This window comes from Erithacus rubecula (genome assembly GCF_903797595.1).
Source record: "Erithacus rubecula genome assembly, chromosome: 15".
NCBI classification, from domain to species: domain Eukaryota; kingdom Metazoa; phylum Chordata; class Aves; order Passeriformes; family Muscicapidae; genus Erithacus; species Erithacus rubecula.
This window is the reverse complement of record NC_136667.1, coordinates 4,136,712-4,156,847: the sequence shown is the minus strand read 5'-3', so window position 1 is coordinate 4,156,847 and position 20,136 is coordinate 4,136,712. Positions and strand designations below refer to the sequence as shown.

Sequence of the window (20,136 nt, the reverse complement as noted above, 5' to 3'; positions counted from 1 at the left end):
AAGTTTGTTAGGAAGAAAAGCATCTATTGTCAAATCCTTCCAATGCCTAAAAGCATGGCTGACACTTCTCTTTCCTTTGTATTTCTTTTGCATCCCTTAGATGTAGGAGTCACCTGTTCATGTAGGGCAGAATTTGTATCTTTCAAACCAGACTAGCACCAATTTCTCAAATAGAGCCACTTCAGTGGCCACTCAGGTCCTCACTTCAGAGACAGCTCAAGAACTGCCTCAAATAAAACACCCAGAAAAATATCTTCCTTTAGAGATTAAAAAGAATTATTTACCAATATTTTGGAGAAGGACTTTATCCAAGGATATGTAGAGCCAGGACAAGGGGAGAGGTTTCCCAGTGCCAGAGGGCAGGGCTAGCTGGGATATTGGGAGGGAATTCCTGCCTGTGAGGGTGGGGAGGCCCTGGCACAGGGTGCCCAGAGAAGCTGTGGCTGTCCCTGGATCCCTGGAGGTGTCCCAAAGCCAGGTTGCGGGAGGCTTGGAGCACCTGGGACAGTGGAAGGTGTCCCTGCCCAGCTTTAAGGTCTCTCCCAACCCAAACCATTTCACCATTCCATGAATTTGTCTCACTATGTAACTTAAATGTGTTGGTACTATGGAAAACAAATAGAAAAAATGAGACCAACTGAAGGCCTTGCACAGCCCTCAGCTGAAGCAGCATCCCAGGTGGGTTTACCTTTACTAGATGTGGGGCATCTTGCCTGTTGAGCTGATAATGAGGCAGCTGGTCCCTACAGGCAATCCAGGAATGCTTCAGCACCTGCTCGGCCGTGTACCGCTGGTGGGGATCCACGTGCAGCATGTGTGACAACAAGTCCTGCAGGGGAGGGAACAGAGATTGCTCAGTCCAAATCATCCTGGGTGGCCTTTAAAGCAGCAGGGATGGCAGCAATGGGAGAAGCACCCGATGTGGAGGGATTAACACAATGCCAGCACACAGAGAACAGCAGACAAATGGGATCATTCTGTGCCCTGACACTGCAGAAGGCTGAGAACAATGGGTGGCACTATTGGAGCAGTTCAACAGAGCCAGCCTTGATTGCAAAGCAACTCACTGTTGTGTCTTTCATGTTTATTATGAATATAATCTTTAAAAGACTAGAAATCCTATTAAAATGTAGCAGGAGGAAAGCTATTATTTGCAAATCTCTCTCCTTGTTCATTCTGCACTTTAGGCTCTGCTGACTCCTTACTACAACTGAATTCAGAGATACTGAGACACCAGCAAGGAATTTTTCCCTCAAGAAGCCACATAAAGCATAAAGCCAACAGCAATGGACACTTGTTTTTGCCTGTTAGAAGCATTAGCAATAAGCTACTCATTAATTACAACGTTGGTCCAAAGGAGAGGTGGGTGGGAAGGGCACAGAACAGAGACAGCAACAGTTTGAAATAAAACCAAAATATGAGCAAGCTGACAGAATGTTCCCTTTGTTTTAGGTACAAAATGTGAAGCATTCTTAAATACACAGAAGTGAGTTTCTCATGCTAAGACAGCAGCAGCCAAACAAGCATTCTGAATCACTCCTACTGAAATGAACAAATAGTGCAGTTCCAAAAGATTGGAAAAATATTTAAACATTAATATTTAATATTAATGCTGATCCTTTTTAAGAGGTAACACTGGTGATTAAGATACCCACAGAGTGGGTCAACACCATCCCAGGGTATCCATATTGATTACAGATGGAGTCTTTAAATAAAATGTGAGAGCAGATAAAGTCTGCAGATAATAATAACAAACTACACTTATAGAGCAGTCTAGCTGACAAAAGCTCAGTAGATTTCATTGGAATTCCACAAAAATAAAAAACCAGAACACATTTACACCTTTGCTGCATCTGAAACAGTGTCCCAGTTGCCTCCACTTAGAGAGAATTTCCCACTGCCTATCCGTACTAGGATCTCCTCAGGAGTATCATTGGGACCATTGGCAAATGGAGTATAGCTGGTGAAAGAAAAAAACAACAAAAAAACCTTGTTAGAGATAAAAACTGCAAGAAATTGGTAAAATCCCATGAAGCAGAGGAAATATCCCACTACAAACAGAAACATATCACAGAATACATACACATACTATTAACAGCTAATATTTCTAATATTAAATGGGAAGGACAGATTTATCAAGAGAATAATTTCCAACAGGCAGGATTTAGCCATAAGACTAAAAACCTGCTCTTTTTCTGTTAGAGCAGGGTTCAGCAAACATCTCTCATTTGGCCACTAGGTGCTTCCTAGAGCTTCAGCAGGTTGGGATGTTTAGGAAACTCCAGAGATCACAACCCAGAGTGTTCACACAGGAATGCAGCAGGGCCAGCAGACACGAGGTGAGAAAAGGGAATGGGGTGGGAGGACAAGAGGCTGGAGGGTAAAAAGAAATCCACCACATATTTTCACAGACTCAATTCCCTCCTGAAAACTGGGGGAAGTCTTTAACACCCCAAAGTCCTGCACTATGGGGAGAGAAACCTTGATGCCACTTGTGGGCTAAATGTGTTTTATTTGGCTTTGACTCAGAGCTGCTGTCCCACCTGTGAGTCTGTGTCATTCCATGAGCCAACACCTCACCATTTCTATGGAAGCAAGGATTCAGGCAACATTCTGGGATTTTAGGTAAACAAAACAGCTCAGAAATATTCTCACCCTGCCAGCATTGTGTAAAGGAGAACTCCCAAGCTCCATATGTCACAAGCAGCATCATATCCCTGTCTCATGAGAACCTATGAAACAAAGAGTGTTAAAGACTTGTCAGATATTAAAAAACCACCCCAAAACAACACCACAGTCTAAGGAAGGGTAAGTCAATCCCTGGATCATGTTAGATTTGATTACTGATTTTCTTATATAGGTTGCAGTAAATACCAACATTTCTTGTTCCCAGATCATCTCTTAAAATTTTCACCAGGCTCTCATCTCATTTTTGAGGGTGGACTCTGCTGTTTTTAAAGCAGGTTTATCATAAACACATGCACCAGTGTTTAAAAAGCATGTGTGATTATATTTAAAGAAAAGCATCAGAATCGTTGAGTTTTTTTCCCAAGCACTTCTGAAAAGTTTTAGCATTTGGTGCACCCAAAACAGCATAAAGAAAACACAGAACAGTTTGGAATACCTCTGGTGCCACAAAATTTGCAGTGTAGCAGGGAGTTAAAAGTAATCCATTTTCTCCTCGAAGTTGTTTTGCAAATCCAAAATCACAAATCCTGATGGAATCAGCATTGTTTGAATCATCAGTGTATAAAATATTACTGGGTTTAAGGTCTCGGTGCACCACCTTTAAACAAAGATATTTGAAAAGCCATCAATGAGGGGAGTAGGTACATTTGGTTGTAATTTATATTTTATGAAAGCTGTTCTCTAAATTAATATACATATGAGAGTTTAAAACAATTATATAACTAAAGTACCCAAAAATTTTAGTTTAAGTAATGTAAGAAAAACCTTCTGGCTCATAATGCAACTGGAACCAACATCACCATTTGGCAACAAGGAGAACAGAACAAAAATCTGCTGTTTTATAAAAGGTAGAGTCCAAAGGCTTTGCTAGGATAAGAGGTGAAGTTGTTTCTATTATTCGCCTTTGTGATAAAATACAAAACCCTGTAGCATGAAAACAAGGCAAGCAAAGCACACAGGGCAAGGGAGTGGCAAATCTCAGAGCTGTGCCAGGAACCCAGAAACTTTTGATTTTTTAGCTTTCTGTGCTTTCTGACACTGTCCCCTAGGAGAACACTGCTTTTCACTTCAGGCCTTGGAGAAGGCTTCCAAACTTGAGCGATGGAGTTAAAATCATGGATGTGGAGTTGAATAGAGGTGTGTGGTGTTCACATGGTGAAGGGTTTGAAGTATGGGGTTTTTAATATATAGTAATAGGTATGGGACAAGATGGAGGATCTCAGGCATGGCTTTCTTTTTTTGCTCCTTCTTCATGATTTCAGGTAGTTTCTGGGTGGATGGTTAATGCTGCACTGCAGGTCACAGGAGTTTGCTTATTGGGTCAAAAGTATAAATAAATCAGCTGTCAGCTCTTTATTGGACTGTTTAGCTTTAAAAGACCTTGTAACTAGCTAAATTCAGGTCCATTGTGCTCACTTTTAGCTGGTAGCTAGAAGTGCTGCAGAACTCTCTGTACTTTAAATAAGATTTAATAAATAACCGAACCGAAAAAAGTCCGAACACGAGAAGATTGGTCTCCTTCATGTTTTTAATCCTGACTGAGTGAAGACAGAAGAAAATAAAGACAAGGCACTAATGAAGTGGTGCCTTTTCCATCAGGGGTGGGGTGGGAGGGCTCACTCACCCCCTGGCAGTGCAGGTAGTCCACGGTCTTGGCGATGGTGAAGAGCACAGCGCTGGCCTCGCGCTCCGAGAAGAATTTCTGCCGCAGGATCCGGTCCAGCAGCTCCCCCCCCTTCATCAGCTCTGTCACCAGGTAGATGAACCTGCCATCATCATACACCTGGGGAGAGGTTCAGCACAGAATACACTCAGAGCTAGTAAAAGGCAGCATCTGCAGTTACACATGCCCATAAACCCCCCCCTCCCACAACAGCGGGCAGCACGAACAGCAGGGACTGCCAAGGCAGGGAGTGCAAGGCAGCTCGTGTGTCATCCTGGGAGTTCATGACTCAGGCTGTTAATTCATCACTCCCAATTCAAGCTGTTAATTCATCACTCTGAGTTACATTTTTCAGTGTAAGAACAACTGCTGGAAGAGGAGAGCAGCCCTACAACTCCCTACTGCTCTTCCCTTGCAGGGCCATTCTGGCATAGGCAGGACAACAGCAGGCCACTGCTTCCTCAGGTTACCAACACATTGGCTGCTCCTTTGAAACAAGAAGCAATATGGCATTTCTAACCTTTACATCATTTCTCACTTCAGGCTGGTTAAGCAGCCTTTAGAAAAAATTAGTATCAGGACAACATTGTATTTTGAAACATTCCCTCTACTATTTGCTCTCCCAGTTGATTTTTCTATGTAAAAGAATCCAATGAATCCAAATAAACTGCCTACATCTGCATTTATTTTTACAGCACTGTCTAGCAAGAGGCAGCAGAAGAGGAGGTACATACATCCTTTAAAGTAATAATATTTGGATGTTGCCCATAACGCATGAGAATCTCAATTTCTTCTGAGGGATCCCTTTTGCTTTTATCAATTATCTGCAAAATATAAAAGGAAAAACAACTTGCATAAACAAAGTCTATTAAATTAAGATTTTTTTTTTGTATTTATATTCCCATTCCAACAGCAGAATTTTAAAAATATAGAGTTCATTAGTTCTTGCTAATCATGAGTAATTAATCTTCCAGCTTCTAATCCTATTTATTCATTTCATGCTCTATCCTTTTAAAAATTCTATCATTAATGCAGACTATCCTGCTCCACTGAACAAGGAAATGCACTGGTCTGAAGCATCACTAATTCCCTGCAGCCCAGTTCCACCCTTGTGAATCTCATTTTATTTCAGGTGTTCCCACCATTGTACAGGATTTTCAGCTTTCAAGATTATAACTTATAAAAACAGAGTAACTGGAAAATTCACAAATAGAAGTTTTCAAACCTAGTAGCCAATATTTTCAGAATGTCAGAATGGAATTTATGCCAATACCTTCACAGCAAACTCCATGTTTGTGGCTATGTGGATACATCTCTTGCAAACTGAGTAGGAGCCCACACCAATATCTTCCTTCAGTTCATAGACATCAGTGAACTGTGCACTGTTTCCATGAAGCTGCTTTAAAAAAAACACAGGCAAGTGGTTATCTAAAGCAGCAGGATTCTCCTTGCCATTACACTGGTACTAACAGCAGAAGTTTCTCCTGCTTGCTCATGATTTTTCTTTGAAATTCTGCCTGCAGAGCAACAGTAACTCACTTTTGAAAATTAAAAAAAAAATCCCAAGGAAGTATTTAATAAGACACATTTTATAACAAAGCAAAACCAACTGTAAATACTAAATATTGGTCAGTCATTGACATGCCAAAGAAGTTTCCAAAAAGCAAAGCATTACCTGGACAATGGGCAGGATATTGGTGAGGGGTGATATTTTATGGTCTTCTACAGTAGTAGTTGCAACAAAACTAAATCCCTTGAAGAGCTGGTGGGCATTTGCACTGGGTGGAACCCCTGGAGAATCTGGGGGCACACAGACACACAGGATTAGTGTGGCTACATCCCAGCAACATTTAGGAGAGGCATGTGACAAAAACCATCTTGAGAGAAGGGATGCAAACAAGAGGAACATCAATGTTAAATAATGAATAAAATTTCTAGTTGGTTATCTGTGGTCTCTTACTCCAGGGTTTTAGATAAAAGTGCAAAGCACTGCAGGATTTTATGTATGAACACATGAAATTTATTGAAACAAAACTACTTATGGAAAAGAAATAAAGATCATTGTCTTGTGCTCAGCAGCTCTGTAACACAGAAGAGCAACAACAGAATGTGCTGGTTCAGAGGTGAAAGAGCTGCTGGCAAGGCACAAGTGAGGCAAAACAGAAATATACATTTAGTAAATTTTTACTGAAAAAAAAAACCCCTGAATTATTAGAAGTTTCCTCAGGTTATATCCTGTGAATTCTCTGAAATCTCACAGTGAGCACAACTCAATATGTTTGTGTAGCCTATTAAGAGCACAGACCTTCCACAAACAAACATGAGTTTAAAAGCTGGATGCAGCAGGAAAGGAAAAAATTCACAAAAGAGAACCTGAGGTGAAACTTGAAGCAGATCAAGCAATAATAATGATAGTAGGCAATGTTCCTTAAAGCAAGACATTCTAATGAAATACTGACCCTAAAAAAACTGCTGCAATCAAATTGAGTTTACTTTAATATTAAATACTTCCCCTCAAACACTGCATGCCTGACTTTAATCACAACTAGAAACCATAGTCCAGCTTTTAATATCCCATTTATTTTTTCCTTCCTGAGTCAAAGATTAACATAATATTCAAAGAACAGAAACCTGCTGAGGGGAACATCCTCCTTCAAAGCACTGGAACCCTGGTGCATCCTTTCCTTTTAACTTTGTCTTGGCTTTTCAGCTTGTTGTTTTAGCATTAATTTGACCCTCCTGTCCCACAAATTTATAGCCATGTACATGTTACCTTTTGGTGTTTTTGCTGTGAATTCTGGATCAAAACAGAAAGTATCTTCTGGCTTTCCAGAGGCAGGTTTGAATGGAGGCTGAATTTCTCTTCTGAACAGTTTCTGAAAGAGAAGGACAAAGATTCAAAAGTCAGTGAAGCTTCCATGGCTGCTGTTATTTTGCCAAGTTAAAGGGTAAAGGACAAAGACCTCAACCAGAGGCACATCCCTCTTAGCAAGGAACTGCCCATTCTCAAATCTCTACTCCAGGCTTTTCCTAATCCACCAAACTAAATCAGGGAAAGATCTCAAATCTGCAATAAATCCCATTTACAGCTGAGGAACAGAAAACTTAATGTCAAAAGATGTTGAATCCCCATGCAAAATTCAGGAAGTCCTAAGAGCATTTCCTTGCCATTTCTTTCCTCCTATCAGACCTATTTTTTGCAGTTTTTTCTAAACTTAACCTTCCTGCACAAAAGCACATAGTATATTTTAGTTGAAAAACCAAAACATCCAACACCAAGCAAAGGGGACCTAAATTCATCTCAAAGAAATAAAGAAGTAAAATACACAAGCATCATCAACACCACTGGAGTGAAAGAAATACAAATTATCATCAAATTAAAAAAAAAAAAAAAAAAAAAAAAGTAGAAAGGAAGAGTAGAAGTGCTGAGCTTTCAAACTTCCCTGCTGGTATTTATTTTAACATGAATCCCTTCAAAAGGAAAAAAGTAAATGATCAAGCCAAACAAGACAACAACTGCTGAAGTGTATTCACATAAAGCAGTGAAGTTTTGCTGATACTAAAATCTTGTTGCTGAACAGACTCTGAGGTAGCTGCTGCATGAATACAGCTAGAAAATCACTTTTCAGAAATAAATACAGGAGATAAATAGATAATGATGAAGGGCTAAAAAGAAATAGGGCACGGCACTGCCCTGTGTGGCTGCAGCTCTGTCAGCACAGCCACTTCTTATTTATTCCATCAACCACTGCAGCATCACAGCAAAGGGGATTTATTTCACACACAGCACCTTGGCTTTGAGAACATTGCTGGCAAACACAGCTCAGAGGATGAGTGAACCACAGAATCATAAGGTGCTGATGAGAAACTGAAGCCAGGAGTTGTGATCTTGTAAACTTTGGATCATGGAGCACTTGAGGTGATTCCTGCCCTGGGACTGGGATGGGAGTGATGCAAAAGGAAGTCCAGGACAGTTCCAGCCACAGGGAGCTGCTGTGCCCTGCAGGGGAGCACTGGACAGACACTTCCTGAAGGATTCCTGGGAACACCAGCAGCCTCTCCCAGTTACAAATGCTCTAATGGACCATTTCAGCCTGAGAATGCTGCAACTCTTAATTATTTAAAAATACATAATTTATAATTAATACTCTCTATCTGCAGTAAATACTGCAGCTCCAGATGCCAAGGAATTACAGATGCCAGGATGTGCCAGTCAGCAGTAATGCAGTGTTTGCTGTGCCCTATTCAAATGTAAATACTTGTGCAAATGCTACAACACAGAAAAATTAACAACAGCTTTACCATTCAGATCCTTTTGTACTCACATTCCAGTCAACAGTTGAAAAAAAAGGATGTCTCTTGATTTCTTCAACTCCATCTGATCCAGCTCCTGATCAAAAGAAATAAGTGTATTTAACACACTTGTGGGTAAAGTCTTTGAAGATTGCACTAAAAATCAGTTCATTTCTAAAAAGTTAGCACAGAGATGATTATTTGAGGGAACTGTGAATACAGAAATATTCTAAGCATGCAAAATACCCAGGGAGGCAAAGGGAGCACAAGAAGCCCATAAATACAGTGCCAATATTCTTTTCTATGACACTGTCAGAGCTTTGGCTCACTCCTAAGTCACTGATCCCACATTTTGACCATTCCTTGGCCAAATCCAGGAAGTCATGATCCAAACTAACAGGAAATGGTACCAAATGTTACTGATCATTCAGAGCTTGAGAGTCTCTAGCAACCGCTTTTTTTGAAATAAAAAATTAGGCTGAGTTGATTATTTAAAGATTGAAATAAACTAACCAACCTAATCTATTTGATGGGTTCCTTTTAAACAACATCCTCAAGAGACTTTGTGCTTCAGGGCTGAGGAACTGAGGCATCCCCAGCTTTGCTCTGAAAGAAAACAGAGAAAAAGTCAGAGGAAGAAACTTATCTTAGGAAAAACTGTCTACATAGATTTCATTGCACAGTTTGATGTATCAAGGATCTATTCCAAAGCCTTGTAGAGAGCACATACTTAACTCATCAACTTTTTAAGTTTCCTATTACAGGAGTGGTTTAAAATAAAATCCAACAAAGAACAAACACATCAGACCAAAACCACCAAACCCCACCCAAGCCCCCAAAGCAAGCTTTGTGCTGAAACATAGGAAAATAATTATCTCAGGAATATGCAAGTATTTTCAAAGATACCTTCATGTCACCAGGAGGTTTTTACCAAAATAATTACCAGTAATTCAGAGTTACCAAATTACCTGTACTTCAAGTAATTGCTACTATTTCTCCAGGGCTCATTGAGCCATGATATAGAAGCTCACTGACTTTACCATTTATTTGATTTAATGGAAACTCTTGTGCAAACTGCAGCATCACTGGGAGCTGCAATAGAGGCAGCTCATGATCTGATCCTTTCACAGGCAGCACCACCAGGAGCTCCCACTCAGGGCAAGCTCCAAGTGCCCTATGCTGGGAAGAACAGAGTTTCTCCCTCCTCCCCTTCCCCATCACCTCTCAGAGGGCCCAAGGCTCTGCCTGTGCCAGGAGGAAACTCTTTGTTAGCTGAGCACAGACAGATGAGAACACATTTGCCCAACAGCTCCACTCACTGAGCACCAGCTCACCCAGTCTGTCCAGTCCAACAGCTTCTGTTGTAACTGGGGCAATTTCAGATGAGAATTTGAGCACGTAAGGGCTCTCCACACATCTGTACACAAAGCAACACCTGATCACCTGCTGCTTACAAAACAAGGTGTGCTGTAACAGTAGCAAGGGAGTGTAACAACAACAGGAGTGAAAATCAAGCAGCTCTCAGTCCTTGCACTGCTCTTATCTTTATTACACGCCTACAAACTACAGATTCATCCCTGAGATTCTAATGGCTGGGGATACTTAATGGTACTTCACAGTCTGGGATCTAAAGCTTATCAAGGGGCTTTGCTTTCTGCTCCTGTTGCAGCTCAGTGCTCTTAGAACCATAAAATGGTCTGAGTTGGAAGGGACCTTAAAGCTCATCGTGTTCCACCCCCTGCATGGAGACACATTCCACAAGACCAGGCTGCACAAGGAGTTACAACAAGTTGTTAAAACATGTTTCAAATGACATTTTCTTACTTCTGAGAAAGGAAGGAGTTATACTTACTTCAGTATCATATTCATAGTCTCATTTCGATCTTTACCTTGAAATGGCAGGGTACCAGTAAGCATTTCAAACTGGAAAGAACAAATGTTAATCTCAATCAACACTTCTTCCCCCAACTGCTGAAACAAAGTGTTAAGCACTGCACTCTTTCCTACCTCTACATCACACTGGTTGAACCTTGAAAAGATTATGGAAGTGTTCCCACATCAAAAATTCTGCTCTCACTTGCAGTTTACATGATGGTAACAGTGGCAACTGTAGCATGATGATGATGGAGGAATATTACACATCAAGAAGCTACTTGAAAGTAATAAAATCTCCTCCTCAAGCAGGTTTTAGATGTTGCCATATTCCAAAAACTGCAAGAATGGTAAATTCTAGAGCAGTAATTTACTTTTCAAGTCCATCTCTGTGTCAGGCTGATGCTCTAACACATCCCAGGAAGGGCAGAAGTGGCAGCAGTGCCAGACTTATCTCACTGCTCCACTCCACAGAAATGCCATTAATATTCTTTCAAACCAATTTTTCAAGTCTGTTTTTACATTTAACTATCAAGTAACATGCAAAATAATATATACAAAGTGAAGTCTCACACTAACTACAACTGCTTTTAACTCCTAAAGGATGACACAGGATTTTTCAGGTGCCTGATAAAACATTCCATAGAGGTGAAAAACCAATTTTATTCCACCCAGTAGCAATTCAGTCACTGAATGCCCTCTTTTCCCAAACACCCCTGATCAGAACTGGACAAGCTTATCCTAAGTGCATTTGTGTGAGCTTAGCAAGGGAAGCAAGAGGCAAATACAGTACCATGAGGACCCCAAAGGACCACCAGTCAGCACTCTGGTTGTGCCCTCGCCTGTTTACCACTTCAGGAGCCATGTACTCTACAGTACCACAGAAAGAATAGGCCTTCTTCTCCTGGTCTACTGATTCCTTGCTGAGTCCAAAGTCTACAACAACAGCATCACAAGAGTACAGCCAGTAAAGAATGGCAGGGAAAAGAAAGAAATCAATATATGGTAATTCCAAATGCAAGCCTGGAGAGGTTTGGGTTGGTTATTTTGAGAAATATGATTAGTACAGCCTCTCTCCATGAAACAAGAGACTGCAGGTATCAGGAGACAGCACATATCTTTTACTACACATCTCCAAAACCATTCTAAAAGTCATTAAATTCATGATTAGCCATCAAAATTATTACTGAAATAACCTGACATTTGAAGTCCTACACATTTAGAGCTCTAAGACACTTAGAAGTTCTCATTTTCTCTGTTAACTGCCTGCTTTATTCACACAAAAATTGAATAAAAGTAAAAATCAGTTTCAAAGGGAATGCAGTCTGCATGGTCTGGTCTTACTGAATGATGAATAAATAAAATCATACTAAAAATATTGTTGTTACATAAGGCAATGTGGATCTGTAACCTGCCTCAAGTTCAGTACAGAACAGCCCTGCATTCCCAGAATATTTCACTCCCAGAACACTTTTTTCCCTATTTTGAATACAGTGAATACACAAGTCCTTTACACTGGCTCAGCTCTCAAACATCCTTTTTTTCACAGGGAAAAATGACTGCTAATCAATGATCCATCCATTATTACCACTTTCAGAAGGAAGTGACAAATTTAGGACTGAACTGTATTTAAATATAGCAGAATTTTAAAAGATGTGCATTTTATAAACCTGATTTCCATCACCATTATTCTATCAAGTCTTGAAGGGTTTAAAACACTTCATTCTCTCTTGGAACCTAACAGTAATATCTTAGATGAAAATATATGATGAAATCTCTAGTACAAAATCATCACCTTCAATGTAATTTGAAGTTCAGAAATTTATAGTAATTTGTTTTCCAAATAGTCAGTCTTTAATATATATAATTTTCTAGAATATATGTATTTGGATTGTTCCTCACAGAACCATTTTCTGCAATTTTATATGCATTTAAAATTGATAATACAGAAACTAAAAAAAACTTATTTACAAAGGGCTAAATTAATGAATGGTGCCTACCTGTTAACTTGATATGTCCTGCTTCATCAAGTAAAATGCTGAAAATTAAAATTCACATTCACCAAAACACATAAAGAGCAATGTTTGCATAAAACATTTAAAATATAAGTTAAAAAAATATTATATCCAATTCTATTATTACTTAAACAAATATTACTCCATTTAAAACACAGATACGTGTGTTACATTTTGCATTTGTTTACAAAGTCTTAACAGAAATAGTTTTGATTTTTTTACAGTGGAAAAGGCAAAGCAACAAGCAAAATACACATAATAGTGGTAAAATACATTTTACTTTACTTTTCTGGCTTCAGGTCCCTGTACACAATTCCCAAGCTGTGAAGGTGATCCAAAGCAAGGGCCAGTTCTGCGAGGTAGAATTTCACATCTTCCTCTGTAAACATAACCTAATAAGAACTGTATAGATTTACCTTCTGATCTTGTCTTCAGTTTTTAAAACTGCAATCTAAAAAAAAATATAGTCCTGTCTGCCTAAATTTCAAATTTAGTTTTATAAGTCCCTTGTGAACTCATAATTCATGAGTTCAGCCAAGAGAAATTATTTAATATTATCTGCTAATTATAAAGTACCCAAAGAACTACCTGCAATACTTAAATAAAACCATCAGCATACTGCAGAGCATTAATTAACTTTTAGATAATAAATTAATTGTTATAATTGGTGTAGTTGACACCCAGCACTCCTCCTGCCACAATCCCAGACAGTTTTCCACTGCATCATAAAATTTAATATATGGCTGCTGTATTGGGTGAGTGTAAATTCACATTAACAAGATTTAGGGAAAAAAAAAAAACTTAGGAAAATGCAGAATAAAACAATGGCAATGACAGCCTGGGAGTTGAAGAAGCTACTCTGCTCTTAGGAAGAAAAAATAAAATTGAAGAACCCTGGTGAGACACTGAAATATTGATGTTACTTCTAGAGCAGAGAGGCACTTCAGTCCTGAACACTGCACAGGTTGCTTCTAACTTAATATACAAAAAATGGCTCTTGTCATGTTCTACAAATTACTGGAGGAGCCCAAAAATCTTTAAATGGTTGGATTGAATTTGGGCTTTAAGGGAACTATTCCCTTTTTTGCTGAATGCAGCAGGATGGGGAGTGCAGCCACCCAGCATGGCTGAAATGGAGGTGCCTGTGCTCCCTGACCCAGTGCTGCTCTGCACTCTGAACTGCTCAGGTGAGATCTGTTCTGCAGGCACAGAATATTCCCTGATTTCCATACTGACAGCTGCTGACCTGGGGTGCTGCACTGCACACAGTGTCACCTTCACACCTTTGAAGAGCAATGCTCATGCTGGGTTTCATCTCTTTCAAAAGAGCAAAGGCAAATGGACTTCATCACTCCTTGGATTTCATCACTCCTTGGAGCAGCCAAAATGCAAATCTCAGAACACAATGGTGCTAAATGTTAATCTACCATCTCCCCATAATGACATCTAAAGCTGTTCTCTGGGTCAAGTTAAACATGATGCAAGCCAACTTCATTAAATAATACCAATAAAAACTTCATTGCACACTCATCTCACTGCCACAGCTGCAACTCTCATACCCACATTAGAATTTAAAGACCAACAAAAATCTTTTAATAACTTCATACTAAACCAAATTAATTTAAAATAATCCTTGTGTGCAAAGTATGGAATGCCACAGGGAACTTATCTTCATGTGCATTGTCCATAGACTATGTTTTACCATGGACTTCTGAAATTAACTCACATTCCCACCAGAAAATAAAAACCTGATTTTTTTTTTTATTATTTATATACATAAAAGCCAGTATAAAAGATAACTGAAGTCTTCAAAAAACAGGTGGAATCTTAGCAGTAGGAAAACTTGAGAATTAAAACTCCTTGGTTCCCACAGGGAGCACTTCCCTCTCCCAGCCCCTGCTGCAGTTCTTATGGATATTCCTTGCCTCCCTTATTTAAGCATGTTCCATAGGGGAGAATCCCTGCTGGGACAGTGCAGGAGAACAGCTCCTCCTGCTATTCCAGAATTCCCTCTGCAATTAGACATTCCATATCAAAACAGAGCCTGACCTCTTCCCCACCTCCTGCTCCAATAACCCAGGACAGGTCAGTCACTTGAAGTTTTTAACAGCCATTTTAGCTTCCAGGTTAATTAATTTTGAGCTTAATTCTTAGACATAATCATTGTGTTACTGAGCTCAGCTTTTAAAAAAATGCCTTTAAATCCTTTCTTTCTTTTTTGGCTGTTCCTAAAGTAAAACCTTTATTTTTATGAGAAGTAGAAGGGGAAAAAAAACCTCTCTCCTGGCCTTATATACTGGGAATAGAAAACCTCCTCCATGCCCTGAAAAAATCAGATAACACAGTTTTGTCATTTAAGAAAGTGGCTTTTCCTGTGCTTTGGCAATATAAATGGATTTACAGTGGTGAAAACACTGAAAACCTCTTTTGCTGTGAGGCTGTTGAGAAACTGCCATTAAAAATTTAGATCTTTCTAAAAGGTTTGCCAAAAGAAAATAAAAGTCTTCTAAACGTGCTCATAACACTTAAGGTAACATGTAATAAATATTTGATGGCAAATATTTTTTAAAAAATAACAACAGCTTGTGGCTGTATCCCATTCCCTCTTCTGGAGCTCTACCTCCAGGAAACAAAAAGAGAAATGAAAAATTCAAGGTCCAGTTGTGTGCCAGGGTTGGATGGAGGGGAGTGGGCTCAGCAGCACCCTGTGTTCCCACTTTGTGGGATTCAGGATGAGCATTTGCATTGCAGCACGAGGCAATTTTACAGTGCAGCAGAAAGCTCTCAGGGCTGCAGGATTCCAGGAGCACCTAAGCTGACTAAGAGCATGAGAACTACACATCCTCTTCCTTCAGTGCTAAATATTCATTTACTTCAGTTGTGTTTCTAAGCAACAAAACATTTTTAGACAAAAGAACTGTACTTTGCAGATGCCAAATTAAAACTTGGGCTACTCATCAATACACACTTGGGTTTCTTAAGGATAGAACAGAATCTGGAATACGTAAGGAAAACCCAAAAGTTATTAAAAACTTCACTATGACAAGAAATATGGGGGAAAACAGGTTTAGAAGCCAATCCTGTACCAACAAATCCCAACCCCTGTCTAAGAGTGAGTGGAGATAAAATTGTTGGTACTTACCTCTTTGGATAATCGTGTGAATACATCTCCTCCCCTGAGAAAATCCAATATTAAATAGAGCTTCCCTTCAGTCTGAAAGGCTTTAAAAAAGTAAATAAAAATCAATAGTTGTATGACAAAGCTACAAAAGAGATCTGAATGCTTTTACTACTAGGAAATTGCAGTCACAGGCAATACTTTTGCTGTGGAACTGAAATAATTCAGCAGCACATGAGGCAATTTATTGAATGATTCCTCACTTCTTCACAGAAGAAAATCAGAGAGGATTAAAATAATATTCTTTTACTTCTCCTTTGTCAAACAGAGAAACAGCAACAACCTCAATTACTGTGGTTTGGTTGAAATCAATGAAAAGTACAAAATCTCTACAGAACTTGGAAGTAAAACTTTTATATACACGTATTTACATTCCTTTTTTTTTTTTTTTTCCCCAAGTTGCTAGAAGCTAACCCTCCACAAGTGAGCCAGAACAAGAGCAGCTGTGCCCTGAGGCAGGGGAAGGAGGCAGAGAGGAGGGAGCTGTACCAACCATAGTGCAGTTTGACAATGAAGGGGTGATTCACTTCCACCAGGATGTCGCGCTCCATCTTGGTCCGGACCCTGTCCCGAACTGAGGGCAGGAGCAGAAACAGCAGCACTCAAACAAAAGCACTTCACAACACACACTCAGCACAAAGCCTCTGCTGGGTAAAGCACAGCCCACAAAACTCCTCTCAAACACCAAAACTGCTTTGTTTCTTGCCTGCCCCAAACTCTCTTCTTTGCTTCAGGGTATTTCCAGCACATTTTGTGATAATCCATATTGCTTTCAAAGAAAAAGTTCCCATCTACATTCCCCATTTCAACTTCTGAATTACCTCCCTGTGCTGAATATTAAATATTTTTAAGATTATTTTTTTCCCTTTAACAGTAACAGTCCTATTCACACACAGTGGACTTGCACCCATTCAAATGTCTCCTGGAAGCCAAAACACTGAATTAAATTGTTCTGGCTCTTGGAACAAAGGAATGACTTAATTTTAACCACAGCAGAGTTCTGACTTAACAAAAGACAAAAGCAAAACTGTTTATGAAATTAACTTGTTTTCATATAATGAAAAGTCTAAACAGAATTAAATAATCCAATTTTAAACTTTGAAAGAGCATTTCTGACCACATAATTAAAGCTACCTGGCCAGATTTAAAATAATACTTAAACATGAACTTACAAGTTAGCCTAAAAAAAAAAACCTCCTGTCAGAGAAGAGTTATGAACTCACAGACAAATATTTAAGATGACAAAAGCTTTTAAATACAGGTGCACTAAACCCCATGGTCCAAAGTGTCAGTTGAAAGACAAACTTACCTTTTAAAGAAGCTTTTTTCAACACTTTCATTGCATAAAGCTGCCCAGCATCAGGCCCAATTATCTTCCTCACCAGGAAGACCTGGAAATACAAAGCCCATTTTTAAATCACTGCAAGCCTGGTAATCAAACCCAAACTCTCACAAAGCATTTGCAAATCTCCCATTAATGTCAGGCAGCTCCCAGTGCTCTGCACCAAGCACACACCTTGAAAGGAAGAGCAAAACTGGATTCCTTGGTCAGATCAGATCTGCAAAGCACCAAGCTCTCTGAAGTGTGACACTGGTCATAAAATTTGGATTCTTTCCTGATTTATCAAAGAAGTTCTTACAGAAAGATGTTTCTTTCTATCACTTTCTTGGAGAATGACAATTCTGCCTGGTTTGCCACCTCCCAAGAGGTTTTTGAGGTTTAAGACCCAAGTCTCAAATATGAAACATGCATTTTTATTAATGAATTCTGTACAAGTGGTGAGATGAAAGCAAGGAAACCTCACCATTTAAGATCAAAGCACCCTTTCCCTCTGGAATAGCAACTCCAACAGGTTTTTCTACTTTCTTCTCTCCAGAAGAGTTTTAAAGATAAATGGGATAAAACTTGACACTGAGAAAAGCATATTAGATAAAATATTGCAGTACAAAGACATGGAGCTACACTAATTTTTAACCACCAGAAATTCCAATTTACAAAATGGTTTGATATGTGCCCCTACTTCTAAATTGCTGTTCTTGTAATAGCAACTATTAGTTATGAATGATTAGGTTTTGCTGTAAAAAACAACATACAAGTCACAAGAGAAAGCCAAGAGATCTCCAAAATTACCTCTCTGATCTCATCCAGACTTTCATTTACAATTAATTTATTTACATCTAGAAATTATATACATTTTTTTCAATCACCATGTCAAATTTTCCATTCTAGAATCAGAAATCCAAGCACTGTCAAGACTAAGTTGTACAAGGTTGAAAGAGGGGATATTTTTATTTTAAGCTCTGGTTAGAAGAAAAATGTCATCATGTTTCAAGGTTGTCTGGCTTTTTGTTTTAGTAAGTTTTATCCAAAAACTGACCTACAACAGTGCTTTCCTATAGGCCAAGGTGATAGAAAATAGTAAAGGGAGTAATTTGAACACCAGAAAAACAGCTGCAGATGAATAATCACATTATAAAATAATAATAAGTAGATAGGAATATTTTAGCCTTAATAACCAGCAACTTGTGAGAACACAAGGAATTCATGTACTACTTAGAAATTTCAGCTAATAAAACTCAAATACCTGAAAACTATGGAAGTAATTTCATTATTTATTCAATTTGCAGGCAAATCCTCCCTGAGTCCATGCCTACTTTAGAAGGCACATCATTTCTCAAAGAATAAAGTGAGAAATTCAGTATTCAGGGATGTTTAACCCTTTATTTCTGTGAAAGTGTTAAATCCTGCAGTGATGTCAAAACCAGGCTCCAGGTAACCACCCTTGTGTTGAGTTTTGAGCTGAGGTGTGCAACAGGCACAGTGCAGCCCCTGCAGAGGCACATCAGGCCAAGCTCTCCTCAGCCCTGAGCTCTGGGAAGCCAAATCTGAGTCAGGGCTGCCTGTGCCAGCTGGGCTCAGCCCTGAGGCAGCTTCAGACATCTCAGGAGGAAGAGAAATATGGAGAATTTCAGGCTCTGATAGGGAGAAGTGTGTGAGGGAATTGGAAACCAACATTACCTGGTAAAGGAATGTTTCTGAAAGCTCAAAATATTAAGGTATATTTAAAGTCTGTTCTCTGCATTATCACTTATGCACAGAATGCCTTCCTAATGGCAATTTCTTCCTCTCTCATTGCATTCTATGCAGAGGTTTGTTCCTGCCCAGAGATACACACAGAACCAGCAGAATAACAGCAAAAATGGGGAAAAACTTAAAGCTGATTGACTGCTTTAGATGTTGCAAAAGATGTAGTTTCTGTCTAGTTTTAAAAAATTAATTACCTTCCTATACACTAGGATTAATATTTCAACTACTGTGTTTCAACACAGTCACTGAGAGATCAGATTTTCAATTTCATTTCTGCAAAGTGACACCCAGTGGCACATTACAAAAGGAAAATATTGTAACAAAATTCTGCCTTATTTCTTCTCTGTGCCATTTGAATAATTAGTGTCTTTTAGCTGCAGATCACTTGATAAATACAGCAAACTAGAAAACCTGAAATACATTTCCCAAGTTATTTACATTAAGTTCCAAACTGCCACAATCAACTCTTCTGTAGCTACATAAACACAGATTTTGTGTCTTGAAAAAAGCCAAACATTCCCAGCATGTCAAGTCCCATCACTAAAACACAAACCACAATTTCCTTCAGAAGGTTCTGTCCATGGCACTGGAGCAAGGCTGGGAAAGGAGTCAATTACTCAATACATTTTCAAACATTCCCAGCAACTCTGCTGGCCACTATTTCCCTGGAATGTCTGGACAGGTCTATGGAACAAGTTTATCATCTTACCTTTCCAAATGATCCCTGTCCAAGAACTTTAAGTAGCTCAAACTGTGCTGGATCTGCTTTCTCACATCCTTCTTTCACATGGTGTGTAATAGGAATTTCTTTCACACTTCCTTCATCCTGTGATTTCAAAGCAAACAAAATACAACAGTGAACAGGTCTGCAGTAACTAAGTCTTACTAAAAATGCATGTAAATACCTGGATTTTATTTTGTTGAGTTTTATTTTAGTAAAATATTTGAAATCTTAATAAGACTTAGGAAAACTAAGAACTAAACTGTTCCAATGAAGAGTTTTCCCATCCATCTTTCCTTAAATAGATGCATCTAAAATTTCTAAACTGGAAGGAAATTCTCAAAGAATGGTCATTTCCTTTCAACTACAGAAAAGGTGGATTATTTCACATGAAAGGAATAAATGCACAGATTTTTAAATCAAGACTTCTGTGCTTCACCTCTGCTTAGCAGCTTTAGTTTTCCCAGTGATTACTCTTCTCATCTTTCCCCCTTCCTGAAATAAGTCTTAATGAAAGCCAAATTGAATTTCATCATTTGGGGTAATTATTGCTTTTCAGAGCAGCAAATAATAACTCTGGTCATCCATTTGTAGCTGGAGGAACAGTCAGCATTTGAA

At 39.0% G+C, this 20,136-nt stretch overlaps 2 protein-coding genes across 6 annotated transcripts in view; one reads left to right on the top strand and one right to left on the bottom strand.

Annotated features, from left to right (window-relative positions):
• The window catches only part of LOC306808552 (sodium/hydrogen exchanger 2-like), a 516,475-nt gene that overhangs the window by 314,731 nt on the left and 181,608 nt on the right, over positions 1-20,136 (top strand). The window lies entirely within an intron of this gene.
• The window catches only part of RPS6KA6 (ribosomal protein S6 kinase A6), a 36,374-nt gene that overhangs the window by 5,022 nt on the left and 11,216 nt on the right, over positions 1-20,136 (bottom strand). For 3 of the 5 annotated variants that reach the window (XM_079318662.1, XM_079318664.1, XM_079318666.1), the window contains exons 3-21: positions 19,507-19,623; positions 17,019-17,100; positions 16,203-16,283; positions 15,674-15,753; positions 12,817-12,923; positions 12,517-12,554; positions 11,310-11,452; positions 10,497-10,567; positions 9,162-9,250; positions 8,677-8,741; positions 7,125-7,227; positions 6,027-6,151; positions 5,625-5,750; positions 5,086-5,175; positions 4,313-4,471; positions 3,125-3,286; positions 2,656-2,732; positions 1,843-1,960; positions 689-829 (exon numbers count right to left, since the gene is read on the bottom strand). In XM_079318662.1, the coding sequence (XP_079174788.1) occupies positions 689-829; positions 1,843-1,960; positions 2,656-2,732; positions 3,125-3,286; positions 4,313-4,471; positions 5,086-5,175; positions 5,625-5,750; positions 6,027-6,151; positions 7,125-7,227; positions 8,677-8,741; positions 9,162-9,250; positions 10,497-10,567; positions 11,310-11,452; positions 12,517-12,554; positions 12,817-12,923; positions 15,674-15,753; positions 16,203-16,283; positions 17,019-17,100; positions 19,507-19,623 (1,974 nt within the window). The remainder of the gene's footprint in view (positions 1-688; positions 830-1,842; positions 1,961-2,655; positions 2,733-3,124; positions 3,287-4,312; positions 4,472-5,085; positions 5,176-5,624; positions 5,751-6,026; positions 6,152-7,124; positions 7,228-8,676; positions 8,742-9,161; positions 9,251-10,496; positions 10,568-11,309; positions 11,453-12,516; positions 12,555-12,816; positions 12,924-15,673; positions 15,754-16,202; positions 16,284-17,018; positions 17,101-19,506; positions 19,624-20,136) is intronic. The other 2 variants (XM_079318663.1, XM_079318665.1) reach the window with 1 other exon arrangement.